The sequence below is a fragment of the Prosopis cineraria genome, unplaced genomic scaffold (assembly GCF_029017545.1).
Source record: "Prosopis cineraria cultivar Desert tree isolate PC_DT_omini unplaced genomic scaffold, ASM2901754v1 PC3, whole genome shotgun sequence".
Lineage (NCBI taxonomy): Eukaryota > Viridiplantae > Streptophyta > Magnoliopsida > Fabales > Fabaceae > Prosopis > Prosopis cineraria.
The window spans coordinates 27,815,136-27,833,925 of NW_026555334.1; the positions used below are offsets into that span (position 1 = coordinate 27,815,136).

Sequence of the window (18,790 nt, forward strand, 5' to 3'; positions counted from 1 at the left end):
TCAAATTTTAATAAAAATTAATCCTTGATTGATATAAATTTCTTTCTTTCATCTCTATTTTTTCCATTTTAATAATATAATTGCCTTTTTCAATGAGCACGAAGTTGGTTAAATTTGTTTCATATAAAGAATTGAAAGGAGTACATGAGAATAATGGGATATTAAATTACTTTTTTGCAACTTTATAATTTTATGCATTGAATTACAAAATATATTCGATGAAAAGCATTTGAATAACTTTAAGACCTTTTTAACCATCGGAGAGTGAGTGAGTGAGAGCACAACCCTTAAGTAGATGAAAATTTTCCTCTGGCACACCGGCCATCTTGTTCTTTTGAATCTAGTGGGTATCATTCACATTAGTAATGATGATCATAAAAAATAATTTGAATAATTTTTTAATGAATACACCTATAATGAAATATATTTAAAAATTTTAAATTTTAAAATTGAGGTATAAAACCTGAAAGAAGAGGTTCTGTGCCACATATCATAGCTTATGATCCATTTGCCATGGTGCATGTGTGTGAAACAGTCAAGACAAGCTTTATTGTGTTATATGCTGCGACGTATGGTGCATCCACTATGGCGCAAGGTCACTTTTTTGTAGAAATACAATCGCAAAACTAACATATAATAGAAGAAAAATAAAGGAAAAGTGAAGGAGAAATGAAAGAACTTTACTAGGGCTTAAAAGAATCGAGCATTTAAAATATTTTAAAGTTTCAAAATACTAAAAATAAGTTCTTAAAGTTTGAATGTATCTTTCTCTTTCATTTTCATTTTCACTCGCTGCTCCATTTCCATTTTGAAAAGGTCTTAAAGTCAAAAAATAAGTCATGTCATTCATAATTAAACAAAAATTAAATTATATGTGGTGGAGTAGTATGAAGTAAGCTTGAGATGTTAAGGATTGATAAATTTGGGTTGCTTGTGAATGGTGACAGGCAATTGCAGATTCTGCAATTTACCAAACAAAGGCAGATGATCAATCCTGGAAGCAACACGGCGACACTTTGCAATCATCTCCTCGTGCTGCAATTTTTCAGAGATAAAATATAAAGATAATCATCATTATACCCAACGAAACACTGATATTTTAAATTACCTCACATATTCATGTTGGTATCGTATTTGATATCAATACTCATTGATATTTTTTCAATACATATTCATAGAGTATCAAAATATTATTTTTGAATTTTAAAAAATTTTAATTTTTGATACATATCCAATATTTTTAAATTATGAGTTGACACTTTAAAACTGATATTTAGATACTATTTTTAAGAAATTAAATTTTATTAAATATTGTAATATTATTTTTTTATTTTCTAATATATTTTTGTGATTTACTTTTAAAGTCAAAGATTACATTTTTCTTAAAAAAATAAGTTTTAAATGTAATAGAAGGATAAAAATTTTATTTTTTAATTATAAAAATATAGAAATATAATCTTTTAGCATATAAACCCTAAGTATGGAACTATCAACAAATATTAGGCAGTAGGCCATTAGCAGGTAGATATGGAATAAAAGAATAATTAATGATTATATTTTAATTGATATTATTATAAAGAATTATATATGCATGCTAGGTTGGATATTTTTTAAATTAAAATTATATTTTTAATATTTTTATGTTTTTTTTAAATATATTTACACGTATCACTTCCTATATTTTTAAAAATAAAAATATTGACGTATCAATTGTATCCGGTATGCGTATTAGTATCTGTGCAACTTAATTCATACCTGCTCTTTACTTTTCACTATATGTTTTACTATATGCGTATTAGTATCAGTGTATGATATGACCATTATTGCTTGCCATTTTTAAGAAGCATAGCAGAATTTGATGACCCGTAAAATTTTCAGTGGAAGGCGATCCTTTTTTTTTTTGGAATATAAAGGTAAGCAAAAGCTTGAGAGGAAAAATAAAGTTAAAAAACTTTGACTAATCCTATTAATGTCATCTTTGACGCCTCAATTAACCTAGGGAACCTCCTTACTCAGAATTAATGTTATGAAAATCAGATCGATCATTGAATCGATCGAGGTACTGGTTCACAATTCAATGATCAGACCGTGATTTGAACCGTAGTCCAACCGGTCATAAATAAATTGATATATTTTAAATATTATATATTTAAAATAAAAAAAATAATCATATATAGTAATAAAAATGAATGTTTAAATTTCAAACAAAATAATATACAATAAAAAATATAACATCCATTAATATTACATTATTTTCATCCAAAACATATACAAGTGTTTCATAATTCATAATTTATAACTTTAAAATATATACACATATACATAATCTCTACATATTTCATAAAATTTTTTATTTCATAATGCTTATTAGGTATAAATATGTATAAATTATAATTTTAAAATATGAATTAAAAATAAAAAATTAAAAAATAATATAACCGGTTCAACTGGTTCTTGCCCGATTTTGGCCGGTTTTACCAGTTCGTGGCCGGTTATGCCGGTTCTTGACCGGTTCTTGAAATTTACAGTTTTTTGTGATGACCGGATCGGACTTGGGACCGGTTCTCGGTTGAACCAGTTGAACCGGCCGATCCGGTCCGATTCTGATAACACTGCTCAGAACACTTTCAAAGTCGGCATGATGAGCACTTTCGCCATGAAATCAGCATAGACAATGTGCCCGTTTGGATACGTCTTTAATCGATTTTATTCTCAAAAAAATCGATTATTTAGTTTATTAGTCAAACACCTAAAAAAGCAAAAAATCGATTCCAACCCTTCAAATTAAATTTTTTTCAAAAGCTAATATTTTGAGCTTTTCCAGAAATGCTGATAAAAAAAAACTGGAGAAATTACATAAAAAGGTCCAAAAAAATTATAAAAAAGCACAAAATTTTATTAAAAAAAAAATCAAACTCCCTTCTCTTCTCTTTTTTTTTCTTAGTAAAATTCAAATTTTAAATCTTTAAAAAAGTTGTTAACATATATTAAGTTAAAATTAATTTTAAAAAAATAATATCCAAACAAATTACGTTATAACATAATCAATTATGATTAAAATCTATCACTTAATCAATTATTTTCATAATCTATTATACTCAACTGAAATCTAAACGGACCCAATGCAATCATCTCCAGATCTCAATTAGAATAATAAATCAGTCACCTTATATTATATCAGGCAAATCTGCGTTTGATAATTTGTCAATTAATTGATTAATGAAAACCCACAAATTATAAAATTGAGAGAATTTCAAATAAGGACAAGAGATGCAACTTAATCACTAGTGAGTTTTAAAAAATTTTAAAATTACATTTCGATCCCAGAGTGAGACATGTGCAAGTGTTTCCGCTCATCTCAGGGCATAAATCAAGAAAGTGGAATACTTGATGTGAGACACGTACCTTCAGAAGAACAAGTAACTGACATACTTTCGAAGCCCCTGTCATTTGCTCCTTTCATGACTCTTCGTGAACAATTAAATGTTTTGGGTTCTGTAGATCTTAGCTTTACAGCTACTTAATTTTGCCCCCACCAGGGGGGTGTTAGAGAGCATGAAGCCCAATCCCCTGTGTATCTGGCCCAATCATGTAAGCCCAGTTGCTGTCGCAGATAGTAGAGTTAGTTTTAAAAAGAGTTTACTGTTAAAACAAGTGGTTAAGTCTAGAGTTGAGAGACTGATATAAATATCGAGGCCGTAATTCAGATGAGTATCACTGCAAAAAGATTTATCTATTCAGAAAATATTCTTCTTTCTTTTCTCTCTTTACTCTGATATCTTGCAATACATACAGTACTGTCAAATTACAAATATGATTCTGGACTCAACATGGAAGCCATTACACACTACTCCCTCCGCTGCAAAATGTAAGGAGCATTCAGTTCACATCCTCGATCCGCACACTATGCCGACGTTCCCTAGGTGTCCACGTGTGCACATTCCACGATGGGACAGGATGGGAATGACCTGTAATTTCGACACGTGTTGGTTTCTTTCGTTACACGTTCAATTCACTTGGCCGGTCCCCTAATTGAGGCCCGGAAAGAACCACGTAGGGACGTAGCTTTCTGACCGCTGTGGTCACTGGTCAAGCCGAAGCAAGAATGATGATGGCGGGCTCGGAAAGAGAAGGCACCTCAACACTCCCCTGCCATGATCAACACTCAACCTACAGTGTCCAAACTCGAATGGAACTCTCGCGCGCTTTTCAACATTTCGATGTCATCTAACTCCACTCTTTTTCCCTTTTTATTTTCCGGGAAAATTAACGCCGTCGAATGTTGTTTTAGCTATGAACTTGATTTGTGTATTGTCACACTCTGTCTCTATTAACTTCAGTGGTAACACTTTCTCTTCTTTTCTCGCGCATTATTTTGACGCTTTCTACAACAGGACAACACTGTGATTGATCGATTGTCGACTTCTCAACTCCGATGATGAGCTTTAATGCTATCCGCTGAATCTAGTTGATTGCGCTGGCTAGCTGCTTTCATTAATTTCTTGGACATTTCAGCCATTACCTAGTACTGTTCCTTGGCACTCCCGAATTGTAAAGCCTCTCTCTCTTACATATCTATTCCTCTTATAGCTAGACACTAGGAAATTTCATGATCTTCCATCTTTTTCTTTTTCTAGAGGATAATGATAATAATGATTCTACTCTATCTCTGATTCTATCAGGATAAGTTCTTCAGTTTACATGGGACCGTATATATACAATTGTGTGTATGTACAGGTCGTTCACGTTCACTAAACAGAACACTGTATATATAAGAAGATGTGGGAGTGCTGTGCGGTGACACTGGGACAAATCCGTGTTGTGTTTCAGGTTTCTGGATCTGTTGTTAATTATTAGTGAATTTTACGGTCGACTAGCATTTTGCTGCTGGTGCTGCCCAAGGGGCTACACGTACACTGTACGCTCCTTGTCTTTTTGACATTGAATGTGGATGGGAATAGGATACACACGCACACACGTGCATGTGCGTGTATATAAAATGCATGTGTTAGGGCTGCGTAAAATTACACGTAGCACTTTGTGTTTCTCTAATGACAGATTAGGATAAAAGATCAGGCACCCAATTTTGGCCCTCCAATATTGGACCAGCAGCAACAAAAAATTCTCAATTGTTTAGGATTTGCCGTCAACTTGTCGTTAAAATACACAAAAAGCAGACGAAGAACAAATTAATCATATTCGCACACATAATGGAGAGAGCTGGGTTGATAAGACAGTAAATATTTACTCACCAATCATTCTTATGCCATATCCAGTCTTGTGCTGCTGGGACTCTGTTGCTAGCTTACTTGGTCCGTACGTGCACGTGCTGCTAAGTTTAGATAGTGAATGGCACGAGACGCTATATATATACATAGATACATAAATAAAGTATACGTATCGATAAGGGAGTTGTGTGTGTTCGAGCAGATGTAGAACCAATAATTAGTTTCTTGCTTTTCTTGGGAGAGTTTCTTGCTTTTCTGGTTGAGTTTCAAACTTTGAAAGGTCTCAATCTTCAACCTGATGGGCAAATAATTAGTTACACACACACACACATTTCCACACGGACAGGAGACAATGATGTAATTGTTCACAGGTACAGGGTCGCAAGTATCATTGTCGTGAGTTGTAGAGAAAAATAATTGCAGAAGAAGAAAAGTGGGACTGTATATATAAATATATGAAGAAAGCGACTGGCATTTTGAGTGATGATGGGCAAATGCACGCTTCTCTCTCCCATGAGTTATCAAGCTTGTGAAAATAACATGAAGCGTTTTAGTTATTCTAGACTTTGGCAAATGGGTAGAGCAAATTATATATTCACAACGCGAATCCTCTGCTTTTGCCGTGAGAAATCTTAGATTTTAAGCAATGATTTATGCCCTGTAACTAGTGAAGGCTGACAAAGGCAACTAAAGCTTAGACCACTCCTCTTAAACGTCGTGTAACATACTGTCGCCGTGAAAGCCAGAGAAGTATTTCTTGCCGGACAAACCCAAGGCCCAGTATGTTTCACATATTTACTTTCAAATCCTTTATTTACATTAATGGGTTAAAAAAAAAACATTTTATCCCTAAACTATTTACACATCTAATATTTTAAATTTACATAAAGTGTATTTTTTTCTTCAACATTCAAAAATAATATATTGGACACTTTATTATTAAAAAAATTAACTTTAATTATTTGTTGACCCAAAAAAATACTAAAAAGGATATTAAAAATTTCCAAAAAATAACATATAAAATTACAAATAATTACGATATAAAAATTAATATCAATTAAGTTTCCAAAATAGTATGATAATTTATAAATTTTCCTACAAATTGTGTTATTTATAAACGAATACATTTTTTATACTAGAGGTAAATTTTTTAAGAAGGATTAATATGTTTTGGATAAAAACTTATAAATTATCACACTATTCTAAGAACTTAATTAATTGATATTAATTTTTATAAGGTACTTAAGCGTATTTTTTGGGTTATTTTCTATAATCTTTAAGTCAACTAATGATTAAAATTATACTTTTTTAATACTAGGGTGTCTAATACATCATTGTCAAATATTGAAGGAAGAAATTGCACCACATATAAGTTTATGACACTAGACATTTTAACCTTAAATTAATTATAATATGTAGAAGCACAACTTTGGACTCTACTGAGTTGTAAAAGAAAAGGCTTGTAAGAGTATAATTAGGGAAGTCCCTTGACGTTTGAATTTCAGAACACGATAATAAAAAAGTTGCCTTATTTATTAATATCAGAATTCATAACATTGAAAATTCAATTCTTTATATGTCCCACCATTGATACTGTGGGTGGGAATCAAGTTTTGGAGCGTAAGCTTTGCTTCTTCGTTATTGCTTCGTATCAGAAATGACCAAGAGTTGGGTTTGGAGTAATGATGTCAATATCTTTTTCTCTGGAAAAAGACAAGACATATTTCAATTGGTTATTTCCCAATTCCATGTGTTCGGAGAAAAAAAAAAATCAGTATGTTAAAAAAAAAAAACTTTTTGCCTTCCATTTCTTCTGGCGTGATCATCTTCAAGTATATATTATTGGTTTCTTGAGATATCATAAATACCCCGATTTTAGGGCACAGTGCCATCCGTGTATGGTCCATACGTCCAAATCAAAGGATTGATAGGCGGTAAGTGATCTGGTAAGGCCCCGACATTGCAAGTTTAAGTAGAAGCAGTTTGGAATTGATTGGTTTTTGGAAGCTACTGAATAACCGTAATGTAAATGGTCAAAATAGTGATTCAAAATTTGCAATCTTATAAACTAATATTCCACTTTTGCCGTGAAAAATCTCACACTTCAAGCAATGATATATGCCCTGCAACTAGTGAAGGCTGACAAAATCAACTAAAGCTTGGATCACTCATCTTAAGCGTGTAACATATTGTCACTGTGATAACCAGAGAAGTATTTCTTACCGGACATACCCGAGACACAATATTTTTCAGATTTTTACTTTCAAGTTCTCTGATTAAAATTATAACATGCAGAAGAACTACACTGCTGATCAGTTGTAAAAGAAAAAGCTGTCATATATTGCATTTTTATTGAGTAATATGAAGGCAAACAGCTAAGAATAACTTTTTGTCCTTCGATACAAAGCATTGACGCTCTTCGTGTGAAAATGTTGGAGCCACAGAAAAAACCAAAAGGAGTATACGTCGTGAGCCTCTCAAAGCATTGATTCTGGGTAGAAAGCAATGAAGCAATAACTTATACCTTGCTTCATTCTAGAAAAGGATGTCTTGCAACGGTATCAGCATAGCAGAGACTGGGATATAAATAGAATAGAAGGATGTTAACTTGAGCACGACTGAATACAAAAGAAAAAAATCTGGGTCTTTCGTAGTTTTCCCATAAGATGAACTCCGCAATCCGCACATGCCAAAGCCCTCTGCCTGTGGCTCCAGGGCGTCTCTCCTCTGCAAGCAGAGTTCACATAAGCTTAAGCCACGGCTCTCTCAGTGTTTCCCTGAGTTCCAAGGGAAGCCACTTGGTTTCACGTCCATCATATGTGAAGTGTACGGTCGAGGTCGAGAGATTCTCAGAGGGGTCCAGGATGAAAGAGGAGAACGGGAAGAACAATATAGTGAGAGGAGCGGGAAGAGCTTCTCTAGTGCTGGCTTGTGTTCTTGGGGCCTTCACTCTCAGTGGTAAGATGAACACCAAGCCCAATTTAGCCTATGCTGCTTCGACGCAACATCGAAGCCAAGGTCCTGTGCTTAGCCTGACGAGCAATTTCAACACAGAGGAACCTGAAAGAAGTGATATTGAAAACCTCAAGGTTCGAAACTTTCTACTGAATTAATCAAATTATGATTAGATTGGCTTGATAGAGAATGAAAAACCCCGTGGAGCCCACTGCGGCATTTAAACAAACGAGAGAGAGCAATGTAAGAAACATGATGATATATAACGGGTTGATATGTGTTTGTGGGTGTAGCTGTTTGCAATGTCTCTATCACAGAACGGGCGCAAAGATGCAGCGGAGTCAATAATGAGGTGTGAATGTAATAAGTGGAAGGGCACGTCCAGTTCAAACCAACTCAAAGTCGCGCTCATTGAATTGCTCTTGTATCAGGTTAACCCCTCTCCTCCCTCTCACCTGCGTGTGCCCGCATCTTGAAATAATGGAAGTGGATTCATATCATTATTATATTTTCGCCTGCTAAATACCTTTCTTTATTTTTAATGTTTTGCTTGGATCAAAATAAAGAACACTAAATAATTTTTATAATTATTTTGTCAATTATACCTCTACTTTATCTATTATTCTTTTTTTAAAAAAATTATGTATTAAAATTTCAATTGTCGTTATTAGGATATTTATAAAAGATATTTAGGGCCCTTTGTTTGAAATTAAAAAATAAATAATTTTTAGATAATTTAGATATTTTATAAAAAACAGATATTATTTCATATTCAGTTACAATAATAAAAAATAATTATTAGTTATTTATTTCTAAATTTTATAATATATTCCTTGAATTTTTATAAAAATTATTTATTACTAAATTATTTTAAAATTTAATGACATCTTCGTGTATTCCATGTTCTTAAAAAATTTTCTTTCGTCTATAAGATTATTTTCAGAAGTTAGTCAAATTATCTTATTAAAATAATTATATATTTGTTTTTTTCTAAATTCTAATTATTTTTAAAAGTTTAGACAAGTATCATACAAAATTCATGAAATGTATTTTTTTAAAAAAAGTTATTTTCTCTTAAAAAAAAAGCTAAAACAGATGAGGCCTTAAAGAAGAGTATAATTGAAAAGATGAAATTTTTTTAAAAGATTAAAGTTTCAACTAATTTTTTTAAGGATATGAATCAGTTACCAGTTTCAAATAATTTGTAATATTTACTGCATCTTCGTTCTCTTCGCTTCGTTTTGTTTTTTGATTTTTTTTTGTTTTGTTTTTTTGGCCAAATCTTCTCTGCGTTTTGACAACCATTGTTTGATAACAAATTTCGGTCTGTTTGTTTATTAAAAAGAAATAAAATGAATTTGATTTAAAAAAAATTAAATGATTAAAAGGGATAGGTGAGCACATTTATAAGGGGAGAGTAATTTAGTTTAAGAGGTTAGAAATTATAATTCATAAATGTTTGAGAGGATATGATAATTTTACATTTGTAGTATATGTTGATGAGTTTTTATTCACTGCAAAGAAAAGGATGATTTAGTTTATTTTAATTTTAATTTTTTTAATTTATTTCATTTTATTTTAGTAAGCAAATGAGACCTCCACGTTTGAAAACTGACAAATTGATACATAGAAGATATACATAGATATGATGGCATTAATTTTAATCTCCTTCATAATTTTAATTCTTAAGCTTTAATTCCTGCTCTCTTGATGAACAGGGGAAATACCAAGAAGCGAAAAAACCATTCAGGACCTAATGAAGGATGTAAGTGGACTACTTTCGCTCTAGACCGGTGGTTGTTATTCCATTAATAACTTGTTCATTTAATTAAATGATTCTTTTATTATTATTGTTGTTCAATGTGAATGATGCCCACCAGATGGCCGATCTGCCGCCGGAAAAAGTTTATTTTCTCAAGGTTTGTCCTCTCCCTCTCCCCCTCCCTCTTACAGTTAAAAATGTCTTGAAGTTAAAAACAAAAAGTCATGATATTTGTAATTTATAAATAATTAAATTATGTGTTAGTGTTAAAGGGTAATTTTATTCTCAAATTATGATTTCAAGAATGTCTAAAACCCTAACTCATTTTTGATATAATGTTTCCCATCAATATTTAAAAACAGTACTATAATATCGCCCTTATCATTAATAAAAGTTACCTTTCACATTTAGTTAATCAAAAAATACATAAAAAACTCAAAATTACAAAAAATAGTCAATATTACAAATAAGTAACATATAAAAATTTCTAATTTTTTGTCCTTTTTTATAGTTCTTGAGATTCTTTTCTCATAATTTTTTATATTTTTTTTATAATTTTTTAATCAGCTAACAATCAAAGTTAATATTTATTAGCGTTAGAGATGACATTAATTGCATTGTTTTCAAATTTTAAAAGAAAACATTGTGTAAAAAATAAATTCAGATTTCAAAAGTCTATAAACCTATAATTTAAAGATAAAATTATTATTTAACCTTGCATCATGTTATGAAGGATTAAATATAGTGAGAATGTAAGATTGAGATGTAAAGGATCTGATACATTTGGGTTGATTGTGAGTGGTACGACAGGCTATTGCAGAATCTGCAACTGACAAAGCAAAGGCAGCACAATCCTGGGAAGAATACCACCGCAAAACTTCGGAGGAGACTTTACCGTACAGTGCACCTATGGTAGAGAAAGGAAAGGACCAGCAGCAGAGGTCATGGCCCTCTCTAACCTTTTAATTTTTTTTTAATAAAATGTAAGAATTATACACTTAGAGTCCTCTTAAGTTAATATATTATAAAAATTTTAAAATAATAAATGAAATTCTCATTTCAAGTCATAGTCTTTTATGTATTTGTGGTCTAATTATTTCAATAGTTTAAAGATATAGTTATCATAAAATTTATTTATTTTAAAAAATAATGTTATAGTTGTTCTTAAAGTATTAATGTCATTTAATTTTCTTTTCATTTTATATTTAATAAATGAAATTATGAGAATTATTATAAATAATTTTTATTATGACATACTTAGATCTTATCGACCTAAAGAATTAAATAGTAAATTTAGTGAGCAAGTAATAAAGTTTTTTAAATTGAGCATAATTTTATATCCCAATGATGTATTTAAATTATTTAATGTTTATGAGAAAAATGAAATCTTTGCCAATTGAATAATAGTTTATATTGAAAATAAAATTTTAAAAAATTTTATCATAGATATGATAATTAATTATTCTTATACAATGAAAAATTAATGAGAAAATCTTAAAAAATGAAGGTATATATATATATATAATTAAATATAAATATATACATTAAAATATTTATGTTATGTTAGTGATATATATATATATATATATATTTAATTTTTTTTATTATCATATGTTTTATCATTTCAGCCCCCTCTAATAAAATTTTTTGGTTCCACCCCTGCCTAAAATTCAAATGACATCATCACACATTCATATGTGCTTTTTTACTTTTTACATTATGATTTATTAATATGATAAATATCATAAATATTTTTTATTTTGGACGGGGGGTGTTTGTTTTATTAAAAAAAAAAATCGGAGAGAATGGGTGACAGAGACATTGGCTCAGTCACAGATATATATAATGATGCACTTTGCTTCGCGAGTGTTGATATGATCATTATTCGATATGATGGACTTTTGTACTCCCAGCATGCATGCTCGTGTTAGGGACATCAACGATGCTATTAATATTCAAGTTTAATTTGGTCCAATTTCCAAATTTGAGCTTAGTCAATGTTGATATTGTTATCAAACAATGTTATCATATAAACACCACATCAATTCGATCCAAGAACATTAATCATAATTTCACGGACTAATTCTTTTATGAAAACCTATATAAAGGGGCACTACCCAAGTTCTTGTTTGACTACACGGCGTGCCCAAATTGATGATAAATTTGGAGATCAAATATTATATTTTTCTCAATTTTAACTTGCAGCCGAAACTCCAAATATATATTTCTTTTACAAAAACCTGAGCCATCGATATTCATTTAATGGGTCGGCCGCTCTCCAGAAGATTCGGCTATTCAAGTTTTTGATCCTTTCTCGGAGAGTTATGCTTTAACCCTTAAAAAGTTAAAAAGGAAGGTATTTGAATACACCATCACATGGCTTTACGAATATTACTTTCAGTCAAATATTAGACATTAGTTATTTTGTTATAAATATTAAATATAAAATCATTATGTGTCAATTAATTCAGGAAATTGGTTAAAAATGCAAATAAGCTTTGTCTGGTAGAACTTTTAGCTCATTTGTTACATTATAGATAACAAGTCCTTTAATCATACTAACTCACTGCCATAAGTATCCCATTAATTAAAGTAACACTAATGCAGAATTTGAATTTTATAGGGGACTTTTAACGTTGATTAACATGCACCCGCTGTTGAAAGTAAAGGCAGGTATTTTTATAATTTTAAACAACTTTCAACAATGGGTGGACACCAATGCTGTTGAAAGTTCATTTTCAATAGTGGGTGAAGGGCACCTTGTTGAAAGGTCATTAAAAAAATTTAAAAAACAAACACTTTAAGAGCGGGTTCCATGCATCGCTTTTGAAAGCTTGATTAAAAAAAATTAAAAAAACAAAAACTTTAACAGCAAGTGGATTCCACCCTGTTGTTAAAAGTCTGTATACCCACTGTTGAAAGTTCATTAAAAAAATTTAAAAGAAAAACAAACACTTTCAACAGCGGGTGGAATCCACCATCGTTGAAAGTTCTTTCAACAATAGGTGCACTACACCTGCTGTTGAAAGCTGTTAAAATTTTAAAAAAAACAAATATTTTTAACAGCGAGTGATTTCACCCACTGTTGAAAGTAGTCTTTCAACAGCAATTCAGGTGCTTTTTCAACAGCTGGTGGAGTACCACTGCTGTTGAAAATTTTTTAAATTTTTTTTATCTCTAAACCCACGCCCCACTCCCCTCCTAATTATTCATCTTTTTCCTTCTTCACCAAGTATGCCTTTCCTCCTTCACCTCTCCCCCTTCGGCCCCCCCCCCACTTCCTCTTGGCCCCCCTTCGCCTCCCTTATCGTCCCCCACCCTAAGACCCCTTCCCTCACCCTGTAGCCCCTTCTCCCTCGGCCCTCGCCCCTACTCCCCTCTCATCACCCTCTAGGCCTCCATAAGTATATTTAAATATGTTTTACTTAAATATAATGAATTTATCAAGATCAATCAAACTAATATAATTGCATTATCGCAGGTACCTCCATTGTTTATGTATTACATCGGGCAAAGGTGATCATTTTGGATTTTTTGCGCTCATCACATGACGGAAAAAGAGAATACTCCTAAAATAAGTCCCGGTATCTCCAACAACGAATATGTGAAGTTAAAAAGGATATTTTCATAGCTCCATATGTGCCTTCATAAGGATCAATTTATGATTGACAATTTTTTTTGTTAAATGTAGATTTCTTCTGATATCTCACTATATTTATAGAAACCACAAGCAACTGATTGTTCTTTCATTGAAGAGTAACACAGTCCTCTTCTTATGTTTCCTCCATTACAAACCAAACAAAGACATAAAAAAATGATAAACTCGTAAGTATACTTGTAAAAAAACTATTAATTTTTACGGATATATTAGTTACAAATCTTGTGATGTTAATTAGATGGCAATGAAAATATATCAAACGATGGTCCTGAAAAAGCACCCACATGAACTAAAGGATCTGACATGGATTGAGCCAAAGGTAAGTTAAAACTAACATTTTATTAACATATTCAATTGTTAATATTTATTCCCGATTCTCAATTGTTTATATATATATATATATATATATATATTTTATATAGAGTCGCAAGCAATCACCAAAGAGTAGTTTATGTGGCGTATGTGATGAGACACATGCTCAACATTATCACATTAAAAATGACTGAATTTATAAATGAGGTAACTATATTTTTTAAAAGCTAATTTTATTGTTACTTGAATTAATTAGTTAATGTTTTAATTGTAATTTTATACTTTAATATAGATGTTTGATATTGTGGATTCATTGAGGTTGATGACATCCTCACACATTGGGTACAATATTTTGTGGATGGTATGTGAAGTTTAGGTAGTTTTTTAAGAAATTGTATAAGATAATTTGAATTTTGTGTAATTTTTATAGAATTATATTGAAATTTGAATTATTTATATGTAATTAATTGGCTGGCTAGCAATAAATTATATAGAATATTTTTATTTGTAGGAATTGAGGAAACAACTAAAAATAAAATAATTTTTTTAAAACCTCTTTTAACATCGGTTCATGCCATAATCGATGTTAAGCTTTTAACATTGATTATGACATGAACCGATGTTAAAAGTATTTTTACCTACTATTGAAAGCCTATCTTATAATAGTGTAAGAGTAAACTACATTAACTTTTCCTCTATTTAATTTAAATTACAAAGACCTTCTTCTATTTTGAAAATCTATATAGACCTCTCTTAAAATCAAAATACATGTTACACAAGCCTCACTTCTAATTAATATAGAGGGGGCAATTCCCCCATTTAAAAAGTAGAAATTTTACTTAAGGTTTAATTAAAATTACATTTGCCCCCCCTTTAAAATTACAACTGCCCCCATAAAAAAATTAATTATCGCACATTCTCTTTAAAATTACCAAGCATACACATTTAAAAACATTCTTTACTCTCACATTCATTATAAAAATAAACTTATGATACAAATTACAATAATATGTACTTGGCTAAAGTATATTTTTTATCCTCTAATTTTATATAAACTTTAATTTGATTCTTTAATTGTCTTTTTAATCCTCTAATCCTTAACATCATTAGATTAGAATGATTATTTTTCATGAAAATTATTTTTATTTTAAAAAATTAAGTTTAATCTGTCAATATTTGGAAATATATTGTTAATATTTAAAAGTTTAATGTATAAATTTCTTGTTGATAATTAACAGTATTAGAGTTAAATGACTAAAAAATACTTTATAAAATTAAAAAAGTACTTTAACCTATGTATTTTAAACTTCTCATATAATTTATTTATATATTATTTTAATTAATATTTAGAATTATATTTTCTTCAAAAATATTAATATTTATATTTATTATAAATTTTTGTGCCCTCTAGTAAATTTTCCTAGGTCTATCACTAGTTAGTTGACCATTAAATGGTAGTTTTGATATTTTGTTTTGATCCAAATATCCCCTCTTTAGCATAAATATTGCTTAACAATCGTTTAAACACTTATCTTATCCAAAAAAATAATTTTAATATGCACATTTCACATTTTTTATATTATTAAATTGATTAATATATATTATATTATAATTATGATTAGTTTTTTAATTCTAAATTTTATTGTTCGAGTAATATTAAATATTTAGCCTTATTTATTTAATAATATTTTAAATATGTACCCCAGCTAAAAAAAGACTTTAAGGCATGAATATATATAAATATTCAATTATTTTATAAAATTATAAGATGTCATAATTTTGAGCATATGATATTAATACCTCAATTTTAAAATTTAAAATTTTTAAATATATGTCATTATAGGTGTATATTATCCCAGATCTCAATTAGAATAATAAATCAGGCACCTTATATTATATCAGGCAAATCTGCGTTTGATAATTAATTAAATTAATTGCATAAACTTATAATTTGTCGATTAATTAATTAATGAAAACCCACAAATTATAAAATAAGGAGATTTTTAACTAAGGACAAGAGATGCAACTTAATTATTAATAGGTCTTAAAAAATTTTAAAATTTTATTTCAATCTAAGAGGACTGAAATACAAATAATTTTAACAGTGAACAGAGTTGTAAATTAGATCCCTTTATTAAACAAGTAACAACATCAGTTGTTAATTTGTTAACTTTACTTATTAATTTATTAACACCAATTTGTAATTTATTAATAAATTAACAAGTAAAGTTAAGAATTTAACAAGTGATATTATTGTTTGTGATTAAAAAATTGATGTCAAGTCTTGTATAATCATTGACATGTTAATACATATAATTTACAATCCATATTAATACATTTACAACTTATAATAAGTGAAATATTTTAGTCTTTTCATTATTAAAATTATATCCACTTCAATTTTTTTGGACTGAATTGAAATTTTAAATTTTTTGGGACCTACTAATATTTAAGTTCCATCTATAGTCCTTAGTTAAAATTCTCCCTATAAAATATTCCAACAATCATGATATGCAGGAGAATGCTAGGTTGAATCGTCAAAGTAAATGCATCTCATATAGCAGTTTTCATGAGGAATCTGAAGGCAGACGGGTAAAGCAATTTATATTCGCCAGGCGAATCCTCCACTTTTACAGCGAGAAATCTCCGACTTAAAGCAAAGATTTATGCCCTGAGATGAGCGGAAACACTTGTATAAACGTGTGACCTAAGCAGAGAAGTATTATTAGATATTTAATTTTCAAGCCGCCCTTTCATTAAATCATAACACGAAGAAAAACCACTCTGCTGCTCAGCTGTAAAAGAAAAGCATTGATTCTGGGTAGAAAGCAACCAAGTAATATGTTATTCCTAGCTTCATTCCCAAAAAAAAAAAAAAAAAGGATTTCACGCAAATTCAGATATTTAAGCACAACTGAATTAAGAAAAAGAAAGCCACTGTCTTCTGTATAATCTTCCCACAAGATGAACTCAGCGGTTCACCACAGCCTAAGTCCTCTGCAGCTGCAGGTGCCTCCAGGGAGCCTCTCTGCAAGCAGAGTTCATTTCAGCTTAACCTATGGTTCTCTTAATGTTTCCCAGAGTTCCAAACGAAGCCACTTGGTTTCAAGTCCATTACAGATGAACTGCAAGCTCCACGCCTTCTCGGAGTGGTCCAATATGAATGGAGAGGAGAGAGGGAAGAACAATTTGGTGAGAGGAGTGGGAGGAGCTTCTCTATCGATGGCCGGTGTTCTTGGGGCGTTCAGTCCCAATGGTAAGATGATGAACTCCAAGCCCATCATGGCCTGTTCTGGCCAGTATCCTCACAATGCCGAAGGTCCTCTCATGGGTGTGTTGCAAGAAAATGATGACGAACCGAAACAAGAACTTTGTTTTCGGAGGCGAGCCTAACCGCAATCAAATTGAAGAGCTGAAGGTTCATAACTTTCTACCATACTAATCAATTATTATTGGGAGAAATACAGCCGGCCCTTTTAAAAGAATTAATCATAGATGAGTATCGTGGAATGAATTGTTGTTAAAAATGAAACACGACTTTTCTTTTTTCCGAGTGAGACTTATTGTTAGTTGTTATTTGTGATTAATTTTCTTAAGAGAGACTCTCTCTGATTCTCCCATTATTATTAGAAGTCAAAGTAGGAAATATGTGCGCAATAATATAATTGCGTGTGTGTGTAGTTTATGCAATGACTCTATCAACGAAAGATCCAGAACGAGCTGTAGAAATCATGCGTAAAGAACGAGAACGCTGGGCGGGCAGAGAAGCAGAAGGTAATCTGTTAATGGCGCTCATCGAGTTGCTCTTGTCTCAGGTACTGCTACAGCTCTGTTCTCTGCGTTTTTTTTCTTGTTTTGTTTTGGCCAAATGTTCTCTGCGTTTTGACAACCATGGTTTTGATACCAAATTTCATATTTGAAAAGTGCCAAATTGATACATAGAAGATATACATAGGTATAATGGCATTAATTTTAATCTCCTTCTTTTTAATTTTTAACTCTCTCTCTCTTGATGAACAGGGGAAATACCAGGAAGCGAAAGAAACCATTCAGGACCTAATGAAGGAAGTGGACTACTTTCGCTCTAGACCAGTGGTTGTTATTCCATTAATAACTTGTTCATTTAATTAAATGATTCTTTTATTATTGTTGTTCAATGTGAATGATCCCACCAGATGGCCAGTGTGCCGGAGGAAAAAGTTTATTTTCTCAAGGTTTGTCCTCTCCCTCTCCCTCTTACAGTTAAAAATACCTTGAAATTCAAAACCTAAGTCATGATATTCGAAATTTATAAATAATTGAATTACTCCCTCCGTCATATATAATGTGTTTTTAATCGAGTTTTGCATAACAATAAATGTTTTTTACTTAGTTGAACTCACATAAAAACAAAATAACTTTTTCAGTTTTATTTTAATAATATCATAATTAATATCATGATGGTCGTAGAAAAAATATATAATTAATTATCTATTTATTTTTTCAAGACAAGGGTAAAATTATCTAATTACTCAAAAATATCATTGCCACCCCTTATATTTAGGGACAAAATAAGTTTTTTGAAAATATTTTATATATAGAAATGGAGGGAGTACATGTTTAGGTTAAAGGATAATTTTACTCTTAAATTATAAATTCAAGTGTGTCTAAAAGCCTAACTCATTTTTGATATATTATTTCTCTTAAATATTTAAAAACAGTGCAATATTATCCTTATCGTTAATAAAAAAATTAATTTTGACATTTAGATGGTCAAAAATTACGTAGAATAACTTGAAAATGACTCAAAAAATTATAAATAAGTACATATAAAAATTTATAATTTGTTGTCCTTTTTGTAATTCTTGATTATCATTTTTTGTAATATCATTTTGT

General features: G+C 30.6%; 1 protein-coding gene across 1 annotated transcript; it reads left to right on the forward strand.

The window, feature by feature from the left end:
- The first annotated feature begins 7,857 nt into the window (after positions 1–7,857).
- LOC129305213 (uncharacterized) lies at positions 7,858–10,919 on the forward strand. Its single transcript, XM_054945200.1, has 5 exons — positions 7,858–8,317; positions 8,477–8,614; positions 9,902–9,948; positions 10,064–10,102; positions 10,756–10,919. Exons 1-3 carry the CDS (start codon positions 7,895–7,897, stop codon positions 9,938–9,940), a joined length of 600 nt encoding a protein of 199 aa, XP_054801175.1. The 5' UTR covers positions 7,858–7,894; the 3' UTR covers positions 9,941–9,948; positions 10,064–10,102; positions 10,756–10,919.
- Positions 10,920–18,790: the final 7,871 nt, after the last annotated feature.

Coding starts and splice junctions, on each gene's coding strand:
- LOC129305213 (XM_054945200.1), top strand. CDS start 7,895: ATGAACTCCGCAATCCGCACATGCCAAAGCCCTCTGCCTGTGGCTCCA. Junction 8,318..8,476: donor GTGATATTGAAAACCTCAAG/GTTCGAAACTTT, acceptor TTGTGGGTGTAG/CTGTTTGCAATGTCTCTATC. Junction 8,615..9,901: donor TTGAATTGCTCTTGTATCAG/GTTAACCCCTCT, acceptor CTTGATGAACAG/GGGAAATACCAAGAAGCGAA.